This window comes from Prionailurus bengalensis, chromosome D3, assembly GCF_016509475.1.
Source record: "Prionailurus bengalensis isolate Pbe53 chromosome D3, Fcat_Pben_1.1_paternal_pri, whole genome shotgun sequence".
Classification (NCBI taxonomy): Eukaryota; Metazoa; Chordata; class Mammalia; order Carnivora; family Felidae; genus Prionailurus; species Prionailurus bengalensis.
Window position 1 is genome coordinate 33,803,305 of NC_057356.1, and position 23,862 is coordinate 33,827,166.

Consider the following 23,862-nt stretch of genomic DNA (forward strand, 5'->3'; position numbering starts at 1 on the left):
ACTGACCCAATGGCCACGAGGCTGAAGATGAATGGGGTAAATGAGGAGTTTTAGTAAGTGACCCAAACGGGTTGGGGGTGCGAGTGAGAAGGAAAGAGGCAAAGATAGTCTTCAGGTATCTGCTCTGGCATCCGTTTGTGGCAGTGCTGCTCAGCATGGTAAGAAACACAGGACTGTTCTTTGCGGAAGCTTGGCTATAAGAAGGAGAGAGACGGGAGGAGGGCAAAGTGACTCTAGGTCGGAAGAGGACTTCGAAAAATATTTTTTATGGATGAATTGCATGAATTGCAATTAATTCCCGGTGACCCAGCTGTCAGAGGGATGTTTAGATGAGGCCTGTCAATTTTCTCATGTGTCTGTCACAGACCGCTTCTCCCCAACATTTGTACCCTTAACTAGTCACCACAACCGGCAAGTTTTTATTTCTTTTTATTTCTTCTTGAGGAGAACTTCCAGGGAGCAACGAAATGGTGAGAACAGGGGCACCTGGGTGGCTCAGTCGGTTAAGTATCTGACTTCGGCACAGGTCATGAGCTCGTGGTTCGTGGGTTCGAGCCCTGCATCGGACTCTGCTGACAGTGCAGAGCCTGGAGCCTGCTTCAGAATCTGCGTCTCCCTCTGTCTCTGCCCCTCCCCCACTCACGCTCTACCCCCTCTGCTTCTCAAAAATAAAACAAAACATTAAAAAAAATTTGTTTTAACAGTGAGAACAAAGAGGTCAGAGGAAAATGAAAATAGGCATCAAAACTGCCTGAGATGCTCAGGAAGATTACAAATGAAAGCAATATGTAAAATACAGAATTCTTTTTGTTCAAGTTTGTCCTCGTTACCCTATCTTAATAGCTGAGTAATTAAACCTTATTAAATCAGCATAAACTAGCCAAGTCCTGAAAAATAGAAAAAATCATAAGTAGGTGCCGTGAGTAACCTGGCCGGCTCTGATGTATCTGCAGTCCTGCCCTGGCAGCAGTAAGATATTGCTCTTGGTCTAAAGTCCATGTACGAATGATAATGTTATTTTTCCACATCATTGTGTGTGATCTTATCACCAAAACTGTGAAATGATCTTTTTCTTAGCTTTTATATCACTATTTTTCATATAGAACCATTCTTAAAAGGAGTGATTTTTTTTTTTTTCCCATCATCTGCATGTAGGTGGCAATTGTGGTCAAGTATTTCTTCCAATTTGGCTTCTTTCCCTGGAACAAGAACGTGGAATTGAACAAAGATAAACCTTTCCATCCACCGAATATCATAGGAGTGGAGAAGAAAGAAGGCTATGTCCATTATGATCTCATTCAGCTCTTGGCTCTTTTCTTCCATCGGTCCATTTTGAAGGTACTGCACGTTAACACTTAACCGGGTCATGTTGATCATTGCAGCCCCGGGTGATACTCCTGGAGAACCTGAACATTACGATTGGCGATGAGGCCAAGGCATATGGGGCTCAATAAGGGAAACTGTAACAAACTTGGAAGAGAATTCCCCCATATTTGTACTTCTATTATGAACATATCATAATTAATCCATATTTGTGGGAATTATGTTAGAGAAAATGCATAACCTTGCAAAGGTATGTTATCCAAGGAAACCACTTAGCCAAAACTGAGTTTGCCTGAATTTTCTAGTTCTTCTGATAAATTACCTGAATTCATGCAGTTTACTCATTCTTGTTATGAATATATTAACAAATGTGTTAACATTATGTTTTCAGTTCTAGAAATTGAAGTTTAAATTTCTGCATTTAAGACATGGTGGTATTATGTTGTATGTCAACTACACCTCCGTTTAAAAAAAAAAAGACATGATTGTATAAATTCGGTCACTTCACAACTCTCTTGCAACTTGTATCCTTTTTCACATCATTTAAAAAATGTATATATAAACCTTTAGGCATTGTGCTGCCTTCTCATTAATATTTCAGTGGTTTAGCAGCTACAGTTGAATATTTAAAGCATAGAATAAACAAAATTTTGGCATTTCCTATTGATATACTTACTCTGGTTTCTTAGAAAATTTCATATCTATGGTGAATGTATTTGAGGTACTCTTATGCTGAAATTTTGGCTAATGATACGAAAAATCATTTTTAGAATAACAAATCTTTTCATAAGGAGACAAAACTACCCTACAGCTTTGGAAATCTAGGAAACCAAACAGTTCAAACTACATGGAAATTTCAAATGTGGTTAAAACTATCCTATTTGGTATGAATTGCTATAGATCTTATAAATAATTGGAAGAATTCACTAACAAATACACTACTATGAAAGTAGTAAAAGAATCTAAACATGTTCCAAAGTTGGCCAAAGAGAAAACAACTTTTAAAACGATTTAAAAGAGGGGCGCCTGGGTGGCGCAGCCGGTTAAGCGTCCGACTTCAGCCAGGTCACGATCTCGCGGTCCGTGAGTTCGAGCCCCGCGTCGGGCTCTGGGCTGATGGCTCGGAGCCTGGAGCCTGTTTCCCATTCTGTGTCTCCCTCTCTCTCTGCCCCTCCCCCGTTCATGCTCTGTCTCTCTCTGTCCCAAAAATAAATAAACGTAGAAAAAAATTTTTTTTTAACGATTTAAAAGAAAAAAAATGATGTAAAAGAAATCAATATAAGTTGGAAAATCCCATTAGGAAAATCTAGAATGTTTGTTATGTTTTCAAGAATGCATCCACTGACTTTTCTTTTTGAAATAATATACCTATTAATATTTAAGAATAGGGACGCCTGGGTGGCTCAGTCAGTTAAGTGTCAGACTCTTGATTTTGGTGCAGATCATGATCTCATGGTTTATGGGATCATGCCCCACGTCAGGTTCCACACTGGGCATGAAGCCTGCTTCAGATTTTCTCTCTCCCCTTCTCTCTGCCCCTCCCCACCTCAAAATAAATAAATAGACTTTAAAAAATTAAAAATAAAAGAATAATCTGTGTTTTAGGTGACATTGTCTTTTAATGAGTTGATCATGCTCCAAGTTATTTTTTGACCAACTGAATTTTGGCAAATTGGACTGGAGCTCTTATCCTCTACAGCATGTGTCAGAGGGAGGACTGGGTGAGCTCCTGGGGAATAAATGCATAGCCTGGCAGTCTGGGCACTCAGGAGGCAGTGGGCTCCCTGGGGAGCTTCAAGAAATGGCAGCAAGGTCTTTGTAAGGTGGATTTGCTGTCCAGGTAACCTCTTGCACCAGCAAGACCCCTGGTTTTTCTCAGCCTCTCCTGCTATCCTTCCTCCTGCTGTCCTACCAGCCCCTTTTGCCCATTTCTTTGAAGCAAAATGCAGGCTCTACAGAGTGCATCACAATCTCTGTCTCATATGTGGGCCAACATTTTTTGAGTAGAGTATTTGCAGCTCTGTTCCTGACCCAGCCGTGGATGATGCAGGGGTTCACAGCTTACCGTGGCTGTTCAGGGAGACACAGCATTTGCATTCAAGTGTAGGTGTTTGGTGAACATGGATGGTGGGGCTAAATTCACCCACTGATATTTAAAATGCTACTTGTAAACACAGAGAAATATGTTCTGGAAAGTGCTTTCCCTCAGGAACGAGTTAAGTGATTATAACTTCCCCTTTACTCCATCTGCCAGACACGATCTGCATCCATGTCAATTAGTTAGCCAAACTCATGATCTGCACCAGCCCGTCCCCGCTCTCTGGGACTATCATAAACATCTAGATAATAAGCTTTCCTAGAGTCCCTTCATTTTCCAATCCTTTTTCTGCTTTATTGCAGTATGTGTGACAAAAATAATTGTAATATATTTAAAGTGTATACATTGTGGTGATGTGTTTTACGTAGACACAGTGAAAGGATCACCTCCATAGGGTTCATTAGTTCCCATTGCTTCCCGTATATATGTTTTCTTTTTCATTATATTTTTTTCTCCCTTCCTCCCATCCCCCACCCTGCTTCTTTCCTTCTTTCCTTCTCTCCTTCCTTCTCTCCTTCCTTCTTTTCCTCCCTCCCTCTCTCTTTCTTTCTGTCTCTCTTTCTTCTTTTTCCTTCTTTCTTTTTTGTGAGAACATTTAAATTCTAACTATCTAGCATATGTCAGTTTTATGATGCAATATCACAGCCACAGTCACCGTATTTCACATTTGGCTTTCTAATCGTGGGGGATGCGATGCTACCTCACCGGGAATGGCCGTCTGAGTTGTCCCTTATGCTTTCTCAGTGCCACGGCTTATGGGATGAAGATGACATCACCGACAGTGGCACAGACAAGGAAGAGTCGGATGATGAGCTGTCCCTCAGTCGTGGCAGGAGAGCCTCCTCTGATTCTCTGAAATCCATCAACCTGGCCGCGTCAGCGGAGTCGGTGCACGTGTCCTTCCCGGAGCAGCCCATGGCCATCCGGAGGAAGCGATCGGGCAGTAGCTCCCAGATATCCCCCAGATCCAGCTTTTCTTCCAATAGGTCCAAAAGAGGTATCTGTCGCATGATTTCCTTAGGCTGGAAAAACTCTGAGTTTTCTGGTTGTTCCGGTGCCAGTGGGTCTGGGTCTTGGGCAGGGGCGTTTACGGGGTGTTCTCAAGGAGACAGATGTGGTGATGTGAGAAGAAAGTGCTTTGACATCACAGGCTCAAGTTCAGTTCGTAGCTCAACTGTGTGACCTGGGGCAGCCATATCGTTCTTTAAAACATCTGATTCCTTCCCAGGATGAGGATTTGGGGTCGTTGTGAAAAGTGGCCAGCACACTGCCTCGTATAGTAAGTGCTGGGCACATGCTAGTTTTTAAATCATATCCAGAGATATGAGATATTTCAGGGTGTGTCCAGAATGCTATAAATCACAATTTATTTTGAAAATATTTTTTAGATTTTATCAGTGGAAACTTTTAGCAAAACCACCTATTTATTCCCTAAGCTAGTTAATTTCTAACTAAATAGTTGGGTATTATCAGCAGACAGATAAGCTCTCCAGTTTCCACTCTTGGAGAAATTGGGTTTTTGTATTTAGAGTGCTCCTGCCTGAAGCTTTCCAAACACCCGTGTATTCATCTTCAGAATACACTTTTCAGGCAGGCACCAGCAGTCATCCATATTCGTTTTACAGTTAGAGAAATCTGGACATGAAAAAGGCATGGGGCATGGACCCAATCTGGAAAACCCACAACCTGGGACCCCGTTTAGCACAATAAAAACTATTCTTCCAATCTATTTCTTCCTGGAATAAAGATCATATAACAGGGGCGCCTGGGTGGCTCAGTCTGTTAAGCATCCAACTCTTGGTTTCGGCTCAGGTCTTGATCTCTGGGTTCATGGGTTTGAGCCCCATGTCAGGCTCTGCACTGGTAGAATGGAGCCTGCTCAGGATTCTCTCTTGTGCCCTTTCTCTGCCCCACCCCTGCTTGAGCTTCCTCTCTCTCTCTCTCTCTCCCTCAAAATAAATAAACTTAAAAAAAAAAAAAAAGATGGCATAACAACCCCAGAAGGAGCCAGTGTTGGGTGTAGAAACCCAAATACATTTCACTGTGGAGGCAGAGTTGAAACTGCAGATTGCAAATCCCCAGTCACTATTCTTACAGTCCATCGTATATAGTCACCCTCTCAATCTGCTTCAAGCCATCCTCTGCTCTGTGGGTTCCAGGGGCTTCTGTGGTGTTTACGTCAACAAACCTGTAACTCAGCACATCTTGGTTTTTTTCTGTCTCTAGGCAGCACAAGCACCTGAAACAGCAGTCAAAAAGGAAGCAGTGTTTTGAGCATCAAGCAGAAAAGTAAAAGGGAATTTTATATGGAAAAGCTTCAAGAACATTTAATCAAAGCAAAAGCATTTACCATAAAGAAGTGAGTCCATGAAGACACTTGGTGTGGGATGTTTTATTTTAGCGTCAGGGAGCTGATATCAATTATTTCATGTAAACCAGGGGTGCAGAGCAGCGAAGTTACCTCTCATATCACAAACATCATCTGCTTAAGGCATAAGAAAATGACTTGTTATTATATTGTTCTTAATGGAGATGTAATTGACATATAAATTAAGTTCAGGCATACAATATAATGATTTGATAGATGTGTACGTTGTGGGATGATCACAATAGTCAACATTCATCACCACCTGTAGTTACAGATTTTTTCTTATGATGAGACCTTTTAAGATTTACTCTCCTAGCAGCTTTGTAATGTGAAGTACACGGGGCGCCTGGGTGGCTCAGTCGGTTAAGCGTCTGACTCTTGGTTCAGCTCAGGTCACGATCTTGCAGTCCGTGAGTTCGAGCCCCGCATCGGGCTCTGGGCTGATGGCTCAGAGCCTGGAGCCTGCTTCCGATTCTGTGTCTCCCTCTCTCTCTGCCCCTCCCCCGTTCATGCTCTGTCTCTCTCTGTCTCAAAAATAAATAAACATTAAAAAAAAAAATTTACTCTCCTAGCAGCTTTGTAATGTGAAGTACACCGGGCACCTGGGTGGCTCAGTTGGTTAAGCGTCTGACTCTTGGTTTTGGCTCAGGTCATCATCTCACGGCTCATGAGTTCAGGCCCCACATCAGGCTCCTCGCTGACAGCATGGAGCCTGCTTGGGTTTCTCTCTCTCTCCCTCTCTCTCTCTGCCTCTCCTCTGCTCTCTCTGTATCTCAAAATAAACAAAAAAAAAAAATTTTTTTAATGAAATGTAAAGTGCAGGATTATTAACTGCAGTCACCATGCTGTGCACCCAGGACTAACTTTATAACTGGAACTTTGTATGCTTTGACCCCCTTCACCCTTTTGCCCAACCCTCCTTCATGGCAATCACCTATTTGTTCTCTGTATCTCTGAGTGTGGGTTCTTTTTTTTTTTTTTTTTTTAGATTCCACGTATTAGTGATATCATATGTTATTTGACTTTCTCAGACTTGTTCCATGTGTGTGTGTGTGTGTGTGTGTGTGTGTGTGTGTATATTCATCCCAATAATATATATACTTCATTATATACCACTGTGCAAACACACACACACACACACACACACACACACACATTTTTTTTTATCCATTCATCCATTGAGGGACACTTGGGGGCCATGAGTTGGCTATGATAAATAATGCTGCACTGAACCTGGTGTGCAGAGATCTTTTTGAGTTAGTGTTTTCATTTCCTTCAGATAAATACCCAGAAGTAGAATTGCTGTATCATATTGTAGTTCTATTTTTTAATTTTGGAGGGGAGCCTTCATACTGTTTTCCACAGTGACTGCACCAATTTGCATTCCCACCAACGGTGCACGAGGGTTCCCTTCTCTCCACTTCCTCACCAACATGTTATTTTTCTGTCTTTTTGTGTGAGGTAATGTATTGTTTTTAAAAATCACTTTTCAGTGTGATTCATTTTTATATCCATTACATTTATAAACATAGGTTTCTTATTTGAATAGAGTAAGTAATTTCAAGGATTCATAGTATGTATTTCCAAGCATCATCATGCTAAATCCCACCTAGACAGAGAGGGGTATGATGTCAAAGTTGGAAGGTTAGAGAAACACTCTCATCCTGGAGAGGGGAAACTGAGGTTCACTGGCACACAGCTGGTCTCCAGCAAAATGCATGAGCCCCTCCTCCAGTGCCAGGGACCTTGACAGGCAGTAGACAAGCAATGGGAATGGAGGAGGCTCGGCAAGGCTGGCCTTGAATGTGGCCTCTGAGACCAGGAGGGCCATCCAACGTGAACATGGCCTTGAATTGAAGGCAGAACCCAGAAAACAAGGAAGACAGAGCAGAGGCTGGACAGAACAAGATGTAGTCAAAAGCCCAGGGCACTATGTAGGAATCAGAAGGGGCACAGGACCCATAAAGGGGAGGAGCAGGGGCTACCTAATGTGTACAGGGTGCTCAGGTCAGACTCCAGGTCTAAGCACCATTATGTAGTCCCATCTAATTCTCACCCCAGCCCTGTGGGGTTTTACAACAGAGGAAACAAAAACACAGAGAAGTAAGTAGCATGCTCAGGGGCTCACAGGCAGGGAGTAATTGAATCAGGTGACAAACCCAACACCTCATTTCTGGGGCTTTCGACCATTCTCTTGTGCTTCGAACAACAGAGGAGGCCTGTGGTCTCATCAGCACAAGGAGGCAGAGTACCAAGGAAGGCACTTGAATGTGTCTGCACTTGCCATTAGAGCAGAAGCCTCCCCACGCCACACCGGGCTCTGCTGGGGCTGAAAAGGGAGGTGTGACCTGCTGGGAGAGAGGGATACGGAGGAATGGAATGATGGAAATACCCGGTCATCCCTCCCATCCTGCCCCTCCTGAAGCAAGTGCTGGGGGTCTCTGTTTTGCAGGACTTTGCAAATATATGTGCCCATCAGACAGTTCTTCTACAACCTCATCCATCCAGACTACAGTGCTGTGACCGATGTGTATGTGCTCATGTTCCTGGCTGACACTGTTGACTTTGTCATCATCGTCTTTGGCTTCTGGGCCTTTGGGGTAGGTTGGGGGGTGAAGGCCACCACACTTCTAATGAGTAAGAGCGATGCTGTCCTGTGAAGTGCCACTCATGCCTAAAACCTGTTGTTTCCTTCCCAGAAACACTCAGCAGCAGCAGACATCACCTCTTCGCTGTCAGAGGACCAGGTCCCTGGGCCTTTTTTGGTGATGGTCCTAATTCAGTTTGGAACCATGGTCGTGGACTGAGCACTATACCTCAGGAAGACCGTCCTGGGAAAGGTCATTTTCCAGGTCATTCTTGTGTTTGGAATTCACTTCTGGATGTTCTTCATCTTGCCTGGTGTGACTGAGAGGTAAGGTGGAAGCCGGAGGCACGCTCCCACTTTAACACAAATATGTTCCAGGAGGTTATCATAACATACGCATCACCACAACAAAATCACCAGGTACAGGCAGAGGCATGGCCGAACAGCACCATGGGTTGGAAAAGTTAGAGATCTTCATCACTATCAAATTCAGTGTGGCTCAAAACGTGAACTGATTCCTCAAACACATTTTCATTGCGTGTTCGTACGCATTCATAGAAATCGGGTTTTTCAGGGTGGGAGAAGTGATGACCTTGGCGATCTGAGAAAACCAGAGGCCTTCCATTGTGATTGTCTCTACCCCTTAGTAGACAGAGATGAACCAGAGATGGTCTTACAGGCACTGCTAAGAGAAGGAGAGGCTCTCAGACTATGTCCTATGAGAAAGTGGGACATAAAAAGAGCAGCCTAAAGTTCAATGGGGAAAGGGCCAGTGAGATCCTTGGAGGTGGCTGTCTGCTGCCTTTCCCTGTCTCCTTGAGCTCTAAGGTCCAGTCATATTGAGGGCGCCATGTCCTCCTGTACCTCATGGGACCTTGTTCACTGCCCTTCTCTCCTGCCTCCAACCCACTCTTCCTCCTCACCCTTTAGATTTCCCAGGTTGCTTCCACCAGAAACACTACTTGGGACTGAGTCGGTGCCAAACGCATGAACAAATGGATGTGCCAATGAATGAAAGAGAAACAAGGGAGACTGCTATAAATAGGACATTATGGGAACAAAAGGTGAACAGAAGGGGACATGGAAGCACCCATATAATGTAATAGGAATGATCTTTTTAATGAACATATCATTAAAAGTCTTCATGTTTTACAAGAAGCTGATCTTTTTATCATACCTCAAGGGTCATTCCTGGCCAAGCCTTGTGAATAACATGGCAATCTGGCTGGCCAATGCCATTTTCCGAAGAGTGACTAGAAAGTAATGAAACCTGCTCTCACTTATGTGGTTCATAACTTGACTCAAATGGCATTCTTAACGAGGAAATTCAACTCTCTCCTGACAATGCTTCAGCTACATGTCTACTCTCACCTGGATGGTTAGGCTGTGACCTTTTGATTTTGGTGACAATGCAAATATTGTAAAAGCAAAAATGGAGTTAGGATGTTTCCCATGAGTCTGAAGTAAAACTAAGTCAATAAAGAATTGTTACCCAGAAAAATACCAACAGCCAAATAAGTCCTTCACACTATACTGCGTATGGGGAGAGTAAACATATCTCAGCTGATAAAAATAACTCAGATTAAGGCAAGCTTTTTGTTAAAAGACTAGTATTTTGTTAAAATACTTTGTAAGGACATTGTGGATCTTATTTGTTAGTCTTTAAAGTGAAATAAATGCGCTTTTCTCTATAAATAATTCTATATACATATCAACTCAGAGAAGTAAACCACATTCAAAAGCCATGGTAGTTAGATGATGAATGTTATCTCTGTGACATTTAAGAGCATCAATGGGCATTCTCCACCAGCCTTCCTAGAAACTCTTAATTTCAGAGATGAAAGGGACCTTAAAAAGCTTTCTAGACCTGCTAACTTCACAGATGAAGATAGGTAAAACCCATACAGAAGAGTGGTGTCCCCAAAGTCACTCAGTTGGCTAGTGGTGAGACCAGATCCCAATCACAGACCTCTTGACCCTACTGTATGCTACACCCCACTTCCCATGGGGGGGTGCTCACTACCAAGCAGATTTCTTGAAATAATACAACCTACAATTCGTTGTGCAGTTGTGAAAAGGATTTGATTTTTCCATCCCCAGAACAGAGTTCCAGAGCATGGATGTTGCCATGTCCTGATAGAAAAGTTCATAGTGACTGGTGTTTCCAGAAATAGGGCAATGGAGAAGCCATGGAGAATCCTTCAGCAGGATCAAATTACCAAATAGTTGGATTATTCCTGCTGGTATGAGTTTCCAATTGATGCTGTAACAAATTGCCACAAACTTAGGGCTTAAAACAGAATGAATTTATCATCTTACGCTGGACTAAAATCAAGGGGTAGGCAGGGCTGCATTCCTTTCTAAAGGCTCTAGGGGAGAATCCCTTTCCTCACCTTTTCTAGCTTCTTGAGGTGCTAGCCTGCCTTGGCTCATGGCCCGGCCTCAGTCTTCAAAGCCAACATCAGTGAGTGGAGTCCTCTTCTCATTACTTCACTCTTTCCCTTCCTCCACCATCATGGTTCCCTCTGACCGCAGCTGAGAAAGATTTCTTCCATTAAGAGCTCATTGATTAGAATCAGCCCACCTGGATAACCTAGGCGATCTCCCTACTTCAAGGTCCTTAATCTAATCTCAACTATAAAGCCTTCTTTTTCTTTGAAAGTTAACAGGGGCACCTGGGTGGCTCAGTTGGTTAAGTGTCCTACTTTAGCTCAGGTCATCATCTCACAGTTCGTGAGCTTGAGCCCCACATCGGGCTCTGTGCTGACAGCTCAGAGCCTGGAGCCTGCCTCAGATTCTGTGTCTCCTTGTCTCTCTGCCCCTCCCCTACTCATGTTCTGTCTCTCAAAAATAAATCTCTCAAAAAAATTTTTTTTAAAAATGAAAGGTAATATATTCACAGGTTCTGGGGATTAAGCAACAATACCTTGCAAACCGAATAGAGCTGGAATGTTTGTTATAATACCTGAATTAATGAAAACTTCAACTCAGTTTCTCATTTATTGAGTACCTGCTATGTCCAGGGCAGTAGACCAGGTGAAAAGGGGCATAACACTAACGTGAATAAAGCAGAGACCTATCCCCATCTGGGAAGGACCACATGATGGGATTCCAGAGATTGAGGCACTATGATAAATACTAACACTATGCCCATAGCTGCACACCTAAGACTAATATAATGTTATATTATATTAGTATAATTAGTATAATTATATTATAGATATTATATAATGTTATATATAAAATCTCCTATGCCCTTTGTAGACAGAGGCTTATCCCTCACCTCTAGCTTCTGGTACATCCATTTTCTGTCCCTACAATTTTGCCTTTCTCAGAATGTCACTTAAATGGATCACACGTCCTATGGCTTTTAAGGCTGGATTTTTTCACTTGGCATAATATATTTGACATTCATCCATGTTGTTGCATGTATCAGTACTTAACTATTTTTTGTTGGTCAGTAGTATTCTATCATGTAAATGTACCAAAGAGTGTTTAAATATACAAAAGTTGAAGGACATTGGGGTTGTTTATAGTTCTTTGGCAATTACAAATAAAGCTTCTATAAATATTACCAAAAAAAAAAAAAATGGCCACAGAGATCATTTCTGTCTCATTGGATCTCACTTTTGAGCCTCACCTAATGGTCATTCCTAGTGCAATGGATTACCCTATCTTTATTTTTGGACATTTATTTCAAGATATATTAGGATTGGTGAGCCTTGAGTCTACATTGCCAGCATGTCAGTGACAATATAATTTCATGTCATTTCAAGCCATGCTGCCATCACTTGTTAACATCCCAGATTCATTTTTCCTCCTCCAGATATTGTTGCTAAAAATTTTACTCATTACTGTGCAAAAGAAAGCAGTCATTAATAGTTATGTTATCTAAATCCTTTTCAAAACAGGAAAAGAATAAGAGAAGGAACAGATTAGGAGTTGAAACTACACAGAAAAAAAAATTATGGCTACCAGTTATAATATTCAGCATCAGGAAGCTCCAATATTTTTTTTATTTTTTTTTAATTTTTTTTTCAATGTTTATTTATTTTTGGGACAGAGAGAGACAGAGCATGAACGGGGGAGGGGCAGAGAGAGAGGGAGACACAGAATCGGAAACAGGCTCCAGGCTCCGAGCCATCAGCCCAGAGCCTGACGCGGAGCTCGAACTCCTGGACCGCAAGATCGTGACCTGGCTGAAGTTGGACGCTTAACCGACTGCGCCACCCAGGCGCCCCCAGGAAGCTCCAATATTTTAAATAATTCATCTGATAAGTGATTTTTTCTGTGTGTGGGCACGTGATTTATTTAGTCCACAAACTTTCAGTGGTTGCCTATAGTCTACAAAGTGCTGTGTGGCTGGTGCCATGGGGGACAGATTGGTGAGTAAGGCATAACTCCACCTGCTAGTAATAAAGGATGGAGAGACCACCAAAAGAAAAAGTCCTTCACTGTGGGAAAATCTTAATGTTCCTATTAGATATAACAGGATTACTTCAGGAACCACTGATTAACTTATTCCAAGTTGATTCACTTTAAGGTTGAAGGAAGGGAAATGTTCATTTATTTTTTCAAGTTTTTATTTAAATTCCAGTTAGTTAGCATAAAATACAGTGTAATATTAGTTTCAAATGTATGATTTAGTGATTTTGAAATTTACATACAACACCCGGTACTCATCACAACATGGGTTGGTCCTTTTATAAGGGATAGAAGACAACACAGTTTTATAACCTTTTTTTTTTTTAATGTTTATATATTTTTAAGAGAGACAGAGACAGGATGCGAGCGGGTTAGAGGCAGAGAGAGAGGGAGACACAGAATCCGAAGCAGGCTCCAGGCTCTGAGCCGTCAGCACAGAGCCCGATGTGGGGCTCAAACTCACAAGCTGTGAGATCATGACCTGAGCCGAAGTCGGACGCTCAACCAACTCAGCCACCTAGGCGCCCCACAGTTTTGTAATTTTGATTAAAATTTTGATAGACAACAATTTTTCCTCATGCAGTTTTCATATAAATTATTTGTAAAATCCAAGGACATTTCCCTGGAAAGCTGAAAGAATGTTCTTTCTTACTATTACACCAATAGAGACAGTCCCTAGAAAGGGAGAGGGAAGGAATAGTTGATCTTGGCTCTCTGTAAAGTTCTGATATATTTATTAATAACTTGTCAAGTGCTAGATCATGGTCAAGTGTATTTAACACATTAGGACCTGAAATACCAAAGCTGGTTTCTCTACAGGGGAAGACACTTCTAAGAAATACTTTTAAGATTTCCAGTTGTTGAGATCCACGTAGAGGTCCCTAGGTTCCTGAGATACATGGGCCAGTGCATCCCTGGCTGGTTCTTAGATCTGGTCAACTAAATAGTATTTTCAGTTAAAAAAAAAAAATAACACATGTCTTCTTCTAATGTCAGAATTAAAAGTTAAGACGACGAATCTGAAACATAAAGAGGAATAAACAGGAAGCTTTAAGTGTTGCTCTTAACTTTAAACACAGGGAAGATGGTACAGAAGTCTTGGCAAAAGGGACTACCATTTCGACTGCTGAAGATGTCCTTGGAGAAAAGAATGTTAGATCATGGAATCATAGATTTTCAGAGCTAGGGAAAGTCTTCAAAGGAAGACAGACGTCTTGAGCATGATAGCTTGAGGAACAAACGCAATAGGTTATAAATACCACTGGAACCAAGGGTGTTGAAACTTTGTTAATCCACGACCTGCCTTTATAGATGGATAGCAAAAAAGGGGGGGATTCATTCCTCAGGATACCTCCTCCTACATCTTCCAAATTACAGGTCCTTTGAAGTAAAAAACAAAAAATACATCTTTTTGATGAACTTTAATTTGGATCACGGTAGCAGCATCTTTCACATTGTGAGAAAATGTTCATTAGTAAATTCGCTTAAAAATAAATTAGTTTATTCATGGCCTAAACAACTGAATTATGCACTAACACATTGGAGGCACCATTTGTAGAATTGTTTTTAATTATGAGACTTTCTTACCCTGCTGTTTGCCTTCGAAGTGATCTACTACTAGGTGCAGAGAATTCCTTACAATTGACTGAACTGGCTCTACATGCCAGAGGGGCAATTCGACTTCTTTTTTTTTTTGAATCCTAAACTGGTATGCTCTTATACCAGAAGAATATTCCATTATTTCACTTTTATGTTTTTGCGCTTTAGGAAATTCAGCCAGAACCTGGTTGCTCAGCTTTGGTACTTTGTGAAATGTGTTTACTTTGGGTTGTCTGCCTACCAAATCCGTTGTGGCTACCCAACGCGAGTCCTTGGAAACTTCCTCACCAAGAGCTACAATTATGTCAACCTCTTCTTGTTTCAAGGGTAAGGAAGGACACTCTGTGTTGTCACAGTCACTCACAGAGGGGAGGCTGGCAATAGAAAGGTACTTGTTTCCTTGGGAAGAAACAGGAAGGTGAAAAAAGGCTGATGTGGCAATTTAGATCATCACAGAACTCTTATGACTTTTGGCAAAAGACAGATACGCCTCTTGAAATAGCCTTTCTAGGTGTAGTTGCCACACACCTGGTCAGCATAGAGTTCTAGAATTATCCACATGGGTTAATTTTCTATTACTGGATCCTGCATAATTACTGTGCTAACATTTCAGGATGAAAACCAGGGATACACGATCCTTGGGTATTAATGTATTTCTGGGCACAATGGAACAGAAATTCGGCATTTGTGCTATTTGAAGATCCCCTTGGAATTTTGCATACAATGAGTTCCTCCGTTGAAGAGGGCCATTTATTCCACCTAACGTCAACCTGAACGCCACATGACTTGCTTGTCCCTGGTAGTAAGTTAGCTACTAGACAAGGCCTATCGGCTCTTCCGTGTAAGAATTTCGTTGGTAGTATCTCCTCTCTGTTCCAATGAAGATCATACCACAGCCCGGAAGGTGAGGCTGCTCATGGCACCGCTGGCTCCTTGGTTGTACCAGACCTGGCGACAGGTGACTTAGTCACAGAAGAGGTGTTGAGTGTGCTCGGTCAGTCACTTAGTGGGTTCTCTGTGTATGGCCTGATATTTCTTCAATGGGCTGGATTAGTGTTCACTTGGCAGAGCTGAGTGGCCTAGGGGAGAATTTCCGAGTATAACCCAAGCTGCTCTGAAGAGCCTAGGGTGAACCTAGGTCTCCAGCTGGGAGAAGCTCTGTGTTAGTCAAGAAACAGGGAATAGTTCCTAGGCCATAGAGGAGCCCACGCCAACCCATTCCCAAATATGAGAACGTAAGGCCAGAATCTTATTAACCTGAGGCAGCTACTCAGTCCACCCTCTACTAAGTCTACTGTGTGCCCCCAACCCCATGTCCTGCTCCCTCTGACATCTCTCGTCTCCCCTCAGCTTTCACGTATCAGGTGTACAACTTTTCCTAGCTCATTCAACAGCAAAACCCCAGTACTCAATAATCCCGCGACCGACAGATTCTCATAACATAAACACATACACGTTTTAAAATGTAAAATGATGGGTCTTTTTGCAGAAGATATTACCTTAAATATAGAAAATCCTAAAGAATCAACTGAAACACAGTTGTAAGTAATCAACGAATTCATCGTAAAGTTGCGGGATATAAAACCAACGTGCAGAAATCAGTGGTGTTTCCATACGCTAAAAACAAAACATCAGAAAAGAAAACTATCCCATTCATAATAGCACCAAAAAACAATGAAATACTTAGAAATAAATTTAATCGAAGAAATGAAAAGATCTGGGCAATGAAAACCACAAGACTTTGATGAGAGACATGGGAGAGGACACCTTCAAACTTATTTAAAAGGCAATCCTAATTTGTTAAGACCATCAGCAAAAAGAAAAAATAGAAAAAAGAATGGAAAATACTAATTCATACGTTGACTTAGGATGAGAAGCAGTTGTATTCCAAGTTAATTTTACCATAAGGGTCACCTTGAGAATTTTTCCCAAGTCATAGGGGCTAAAACAATAAGGAACTACATGAGCTCCCGGGGTTGGGAGGATGACGGGGGCCACCCCACAACTGCCTCTCTAGCAAGATGTGGTTTCTGGCAGGTTCCGCCTCGTTCCCTTTCTGACTGAGCTGAGGGCTGTGATGGACTGGGTGTGGACAGACACGACCTTGAGCCTCTCCAGCTGGATCTGTGTGGAGGACATCTACGCTCACATATTCATCCTGAAGTGTTGGCGGGAGTCTGAAAAAGTAAGCCAATAAAAATGCCTTACCCCTTTTCGTTTCCCTTCCATCCAGGCTGGTATATAAGATTCATGTGAATCTCTGCAAGCTTTGTGGCCAAATACATGGAGGCAGGGGGCAAAAAGGGTGAGGACCTGTGACTGTCCCATTGGTTTCCACCCCGGTGGACTTGGGAATTTTGGACTCACTGCTGCCTTAGTCAGCAATGGCATCCAGATGTGTTCTTCTTTTGGCCAGCCTATATTGTAGTTATTTTTAAAAGAAGAAATGATATATTGCTCTGTGACCCCATAATTCTTAAATGGCTCATTTGGGAGCAGAAGGGAATGTGGTAGGATGGAGAAAAGTGGGGTCAGGTGGCCTGGACTCAGGCTCACCCTCTGATTCACTCTTTGATGAGCGACGGGACAATATAAGTTCCTTGTGCAAAGGAAATCGAAGTGCAAATATTTGCTTATTCTGTTAGGTTGAATATTGAAGTTTGAATACGGTTACAATTACTGTTATTTATTGGATTTTTTGCAAAAGCTTAACGTCGGAAACAGGAGTCATAACAGCAGTGGCAGTGGCTCAACAAGCATTGGCTGAGGTGGTAGAAAGTATCCCTTTTTTGTTTCTCTTCTTGATAATACCCTCCTTGAAAAAGTTCCCTCCAGTGTATATAATTTCTAGTATGTTCTGCTGCTGCTTCTTGGAGTTCCAGTTTCATAATCACGGGTCCCACTGACCTGCGGCTCCTGTATTCGTGGGGTTTGTGAGAGTAAAGGAGGCAGGGCTGGCAGTAAACTTAAAATCTGCTAGCTTGTCCTCATTCGTAAGGAGCAGAGAAGCTGATAAAATGACAGAATATGGCAGATATTCTACCAAAGGGACTTTGAAGGTAACAGTCATGGCGATAAAGCATCCAGAAATCGTGACCAATGAAGAAAAGCGGGAAGAACCAAGAATTGTTCTGTCGGAAGTAGAAAAACAAATGGAAGGAGGCGAAGACAATAGCCACTTTTAACTATTTGAAATAGTGGGAAATAGGGGGAAAGTTTGAATTTGTCTAGAAGACGCAAGATAACAGAGTTGAGACAGGTTGGCAAAAGCTCTAGTAAGCTTCAGTGGCATCTGACGAACTTCCTAACAGTCGAAGCTACCCCATCACAGACTGGCTGCCTCAGGAGGTGGCTGCTGCCCAGAGGTGTCCACATCTACACCATCACACAGAGGAGAATTTACATCCTGAAACCTCTGTGCTGGGAAGCGTGGGTCCTAGATCTATTCATTCAGCAGCTTATCATATCAGTTGTCTATTGCTGCTTATCAAACTACATCAAACTTAGTGGTTTAAAAATAACCACCATTTTGGAGGCACTTGGGTGGCTCAGTTGGTTGAGCCTCTGACTTCGGCTCAGGTCATGTGGGTTCAAGCCCCACATTGGGCTCCCTGCTCTCAGCACAGAGCCCACTTCAGGTCCTCTGTCCCCTGCTCTCTCTGCTCCTCCCCTGCTCATGCTCTGTCTCTCAAAATAAATAAACTTAAAAAAATCACAACCATTTTCTTTGCTCACAATTCTGCGGGTCGGCAGTTTGGGCTGCATGTCGCTGGACAGACTTGCCCAGGGTCATCTTGTGGCTGCTGTTCCAGAGGGAGCAGGCACAGGCCAGAGAAAGGCCCGAGAGAGAAGCGGTTCAAGAGACAGGCAAGTGGAGAAGATAATTTCAGAATAGAGAGGATCTGAACCTCTGTAGATGGTAAGGAAAAGAAGAGTAGAAAAAAAGAAAAAAAAATTCTTAGCATCGAAGCCAAAGGATAAAGGTCTGGGTGGGGGGCCTCGGGAAGCGTGGGACCAGAGGTGTGGGTGAATAAGTGAGTAGTGGCAAAGAGGAGTGGCCATCCTACGGGAAGCTGGGGAAAGATGTGGTGAGCCAACTGCACACCACATAGCCTGGCTTCCACATGAAGTAGACAAACTTATCTGTTGACAGCAGGAGGGAAGGTCGGCATCCTAAAACCCAGAGCCTGTCCACTGAGCACTGGAAACCGTGAGATACTACTTCCTCTGGATGAATGGGAGGGGAGTCCTCAGGTGGGGGTTTCTGAATCAGAGGGCACATTACTGTCCCACATCGATACGGGGCCACCTTTCATGGGAGCAGCTGTGTCTGCCCCATTTGTTAGCTCTTACAAACTTTTCACTGCCTTTGAGCCAACAGGTGACAACCATCTTTTTTTTTCAAGTTTTTTTTTTTAATGTTTATTCATTTTTGAGAGAGAGGAAGAGCCAGAGTGTGAGCGGGGGAGGGGCAGAGAGAGAGAGAGGGAGACACAGAATCTGAAGCAGGCTCCAGGCTCCGAGCTGTCCGCACAGAGCCCAATACGGGGCTGGAACCCAGGAACCCTGAGATCATGACCTGAGCAGAAGTCAGGCACTTAACTGACTGAGCCACCCAGGCGCCCCGACAACCTTCTTAATACTATAGTGAGGAAGTCACAGCCATTGCCCGTCGTCCTTGTGAAGGACAGGGTTTGCTGTGCCCTAGAACACGAAGCATTCCTCCCCACAAAGGGTTTACGATTATTGTTGTCATTTTATCTTCAAGAAACAAAAAGCCTCATCTCAATGTATCACCTTTGGTGATACATGCGTCACCTCTACTTAAATATATACTTCTATCTTATGCTCAGTCGCTGGCTATTTCAGAATAAGAGCCTTTTAAATCACACGTAGTACAATTTGCTAAGGAACTTAGGTGTGTGGGACGTCAGTGTCAGGGGAATCCAGGCGAATCTGGTACGCGTTTTTACTCCATCCCATCAGAGACAGAAACGTTACCAGTGACCGTCTCTTGTCCAGTATAAAGCAGAAGAGGAAGCTGCTTTTAAAAGTAAATTTTCTTGGGGCACCTGGGTGGCTCATTCGGTTAAGTGTCCGACTTCGGCTCAGGTCATGATCTGGCGGTTTGTGAGTTCGGGCCCCGTGTCGGGCTCTGTGCCGACGGCTCGGAGCCTGCAGCCTGCTTCAAATTCTGTGTCTCCCTCTCTCTCTTCCCCTCCCCTGCTCGTACTCTGTCTCTCAAAATTAAATAAATGCTAAAAGAAAAAAATTAAGTAATTTTCTTGGGGATTCTTCCAAGTCGAATGTGCTGTGTTCCAGGGGCTTTATGAACACACTTTATGAAGCCAGAACAATTTCCCAAAAGGCAGAGTGTTGGCATAGGAGCACTCACAAATGCAGGCCACTCGGTCCCAGTCCTCGTTTCCAATGGTTTCCAGGCAGCCACGTCCCAAAACACTTTAGGAAGCTGATTGGAAATGTAGCCTGGAAGGTTATGCAAACTGGGAGACCCAGAAGAGCATTGACTTACCCAGGAAAGGGGTGACAGGCAGTGCAGGACAGGAAGGGGACGGTCCCTTTGAAAGGTGAAGGGGGAAGTAGCCTCAGAGTTAGAGAGAGGTCCAGAGGTGCTGGCCCTGTCCTGCCCCGGGGCTGAGCAGGAGAAGGGGGAGAGCGGAGGGGGAGGTTCTGGGGATTTTAGCAGTGAGCCTCAAAGGGTGGCCTCCAGGAGAGGAACCGATATGGCACCACTACAGTCAGAAGAGACCCAGGCTGTTCTTAGCGGAGAAAAGTCTTGAACCAACAAAACACTTCGCCACCTTATGCCTGAGCGCTCCTGCGTGAGGATGAGAGGCCGCTTGTCTCAACTTGCCTCCCGGAGAAAAAGATGAAAAAGCAAGCCTGTGTGTGTGTGAATATATATCTGAAATTCTCCAATACTGCAGTTTTTCTTTCGCAATAGAAAATTGTAATCAGTGGCCTCAAATTCCAGCGCAAAGATACCGAAATACAGTGCTGGATCTGAACATCGTGCCCTAACTCGGAGCACAGCCACTGAGAGGCACTATCTCCTGAGCACAGAATCCATAATGCTGCCCATATTGGCTCCCGTGCCCCCCCCGTCCAGCCCCCGCCCTATACTTCCAGGCCTGACTTCAGCAATCACGGACGGCCAGGGCCCATAGAGCCATTGTAGCAGTGCTGGCTCCCAGACCTCTGTCCTTGTTGGTCGCTTGTCACATGAGCTCAGCGCCTGCAGGCAGAATGTGGATGAGTTTTCCTTACCTCACCTCTAGTGAAATGAATGGCTGCCTCCGGAGGGATTGTGCCCCCCAGGATAAATCTCACAGCCAGGCTGGGGAGTGGGGGTAACCCCCATATTGTGTGTGCAGCCCAGCTTCAGGGGCTGACCCTGGAAGGCAAAAAGGTCACGGAGAAGCAACATTTAAGCAAGGATTACACGTGCATATCTGAAGCCCTTTTGATTCCGGACAGCAAAGCTGGCTCCTTGCGCCTTGCTTAGGAGCCGTGCTTGGTGGGTCCCTAACAAAGCTGATGGAAGTGATCCCATCCCTCCCAGACGCACTGCTTTTGTAGGAGAGAGCAGGTCCCTCACGTGACGCACACTTCTGCCACCACCCCCACTTCCTGCTGTTCAGCACAGCCCCCGCTGAGGACCCGCGTGGAGTCCTGGCGGCCGAGAGAGAGGGCTCTTCTGATCGTATAGATCTTATTGCAGGGCTTGAACCACACTGCCTTCTGACAACGTGTGTCATGAATGAAGTGAAAATCTTTTTTCCACCCACCAAGAGCAGGTGGTTGATAGGCACAGCTTGGAATATTCAGGAATTTGCAGTAAAATGTCTTTCTCCCGCATGATCCCTTGAAAGCAGAGGCTTTGTTCAGCAGTATTTGATCCATCAGTCCATAGGTTCATCACCAGCCAAAACCAACACAGTTTTAAGGAGAAAGTCCCTCGGGTCCCATTGGTCCCTCGTGGCACCGCCGTGGGGACGTGTTGGGTGCTCCTTAGAGCTTCACATCACTACTTAATTTCCTAGAGTGACCTGAGCGAACTGAGCAGAATCAGGACTCAGTCGGGTCCCGCGGCAAGAGCGCGCACCCCTCCTCCCCGACCCAGACCCCGCCTGCTTCTCGGGGCCAGAAGCCTGAGCCCGGTGTGACCCTCTGTTGCAGAGATACCCGCAGCCCCGGGGGCAGAAGAAGAAGAAAGTGGTCAAGTATGGCATGGGAGGCATGATCATCGTTCTGCTCATCTGCATTGTCTGGTTTCCCCTTCTCTTCATGTCCTTGATCAAATCTGTGGCGGGGGTCATCAACCAGCCCCTGGACGTCTCGGTCACAATCACCCTGGGAGGGTACCAGGTAACCGCTGTGCACCTCCCCCAGGGCTCACTCACCTGCCGGCGCCTTTCCCGATAAACAGCCACAGGATGTGGAGTTAGCTTTGGTGCTCCAGATTCCTCCCTACATTTCGGCTGGTCAGCAAAGACGTGATGTATGAGATAAGTAAAGCACCGAGGACAGTGAAAGAATCGTTTTGTTCTGGTTGGGTAATCACTTCAAAAAGAGATCTCTGAGGCCAGCTGCCCTCGGGTACCCGGGGGGGGGGGGGGGGCGATAACACGGCGGAAATATTGTTCTTCGAACCCAGGATGCAGAGACGGGCCTTGGAGGGCTAACGGCACCTTGTTTCTTTGTTTTCCAGCCTATTTTCACAATGAGTGCACAGCAAAGCCAGTTGAAAGTTATGGATCAGCCCAAGTTTAATAAATTTATGAAAGCTTTTTCTAGGGACACTGTAAGTAAATGCATGTAGTAGATCTCTGTGAAGACCTTTCTAGACGAAAGGTGAGCTCACTGCTTGTCATTTTGTTCACTCCTCTGTCATGGCCTGTGGTGGTGGGAGGGACTTTTCAGGGGTTACCAGGGGTCCGCAGCGCATTTCAGGCCACTGGCCCCTTGATACTCTGAGCCATTATGTCCGTATCATTGGATATGTGTTAATAAACGTAATTGTAATTCGGGACATTTTAATGTAAGCTTAACAGATGTAGGTCCTCTTTCATATTTTTAATTTTTTTTTAATTGTAGTAGATACTGACCCCTTTGATGGGTAGGTCTAATCTGAGAATCTATATCAAGGGAGTCATTCAAAATGTTGGAAAAGCTCTATGCAGGCCTTGCTTGTGCTGGCATTCTCTGCATTAGTAAAAGCTGGAAGCCACTGAGGGCTTCATAACTAGGGACCATTAAATAAGTTATGGCAAATGTATCAAGTGAATTTGATAGGCACCGGCTGCCCTAGGGCGGTCGGCGTGGGAGAAGGGGACCACCACTTTTCATTTTATTTACATGCTATGTCTTCTGAATGTTTTCCAAGCAGCGTCTTTCATAATACAAAATAGTCATTGCAGAGACTCTGCGTGGCGTGAACATTTCTCAAGATAAAACCTAAGTGAAAAAGGACACACATTCCTACTTTTTAAATTAAAACAAATGAAATCTACATTTCCTGCCATATATCACGGCGGTGATGCCCTGGTGGTTAAGTTGCGGCTGATGTATTCTCTTCCCTACCTTACAAACTTTTAATCACGTGATAAATTGAGCTTTCAGAATTAAAATCTGCTTTACAAATAATACTTTGTATTTAAAGAAAATGATTAGGCACACAGATGCTTATCTCCTTTATAAAATTATCAGCCTCTAATGCACACTGCCAAAACTAATCTTGAGGGATGTGCAGCTGTGAAGACAGGACCAGGATATTGTGGGTGGATTAAATTTGACTGGGTGGTGAGAGGGAGCACCCCAATAGTTGATGCATTTCCTTCTTAATGGGGAGGAAAAGGACACCAAGTCATTTGTCTTTTCTTTATTGATGAGTTGGGATGATCCCATAGCTGTATTGGTGCGGCAACATCACCAAGATTGCTCCGTGGCACTCGGGCTGCCCATCCCTGTGGGGAGGGGAACAGAATAGTGCAATTGAGCATGAAGACCATGCACTGTAAAAATTGCCCTTCCTTACTAAGAATTCCCCTTCATGTAGCCAGTTACAAAGAACAGTAATCACTTTATTTGTACATCACCACAGGGGGCACATGGGTGGCTCAGTCCATTGGGCGTCCGACTTCGGCTCAGGTTATGATCTCAAGGTTGGTGGGTTCGAGCCCCACGTCGGGCTCTGTGCTGACAGCTCAGAGCCTGGAGCCTGCTTCAGATTCTGCCTCCCTCTCTCTCTGCCCCTCCCCTGCTCGCACTGTGTCTCTCTCTCAAAACTAAATAAACATTTTTGAAAAATTTTTATTTGTACATCCCCATATATATGATCTATTTATGCATGTGTATTTGTGCGCATACAGGGTGCTATGCAATTTCTGGAAAATTATGAAAAGAAGACATAACTGTAGCAGAACTGGAAGGAAACTCAAA

The 23,862-nt window shown here is 43.9% G+C and overlaps 1 protein-coding gene across 1 annotated transcript in view; it reads left to right on the top strand.

Moving 5' to 3' along the window:
• Positions 1–23,862, top strand: part of PIEZO2 (piezo type mechanosensitive ion channel component 2) — a 487,982-nt gene that overhangs the window by 434,928 nt on the left and 29,192 nt on the right. Inside the window, 9 exon segments of the mRNA XM_043558273.1 lie at positions 1,156–1,338; positions 4,166–4,418; positions 5,648–5,780; positions 8,242–8,389; positions 8,489–8,703; positions 14,569–14,727; positions 16,438–16,585; positions 21,601–21,789; positions 22,133–22,225. Coding sequence (XP_043414208.1) covers positions 1,156–1,338; positions 4,166–4,418; positions 5,648–5,780; positions 8,242–8,389; positions 8,489–8,703; positions 14,569–14,727; positions 16,438–16,585; positions 21,601–21,789; positions 22,133–22,225 — 1,521 coding nt within the window.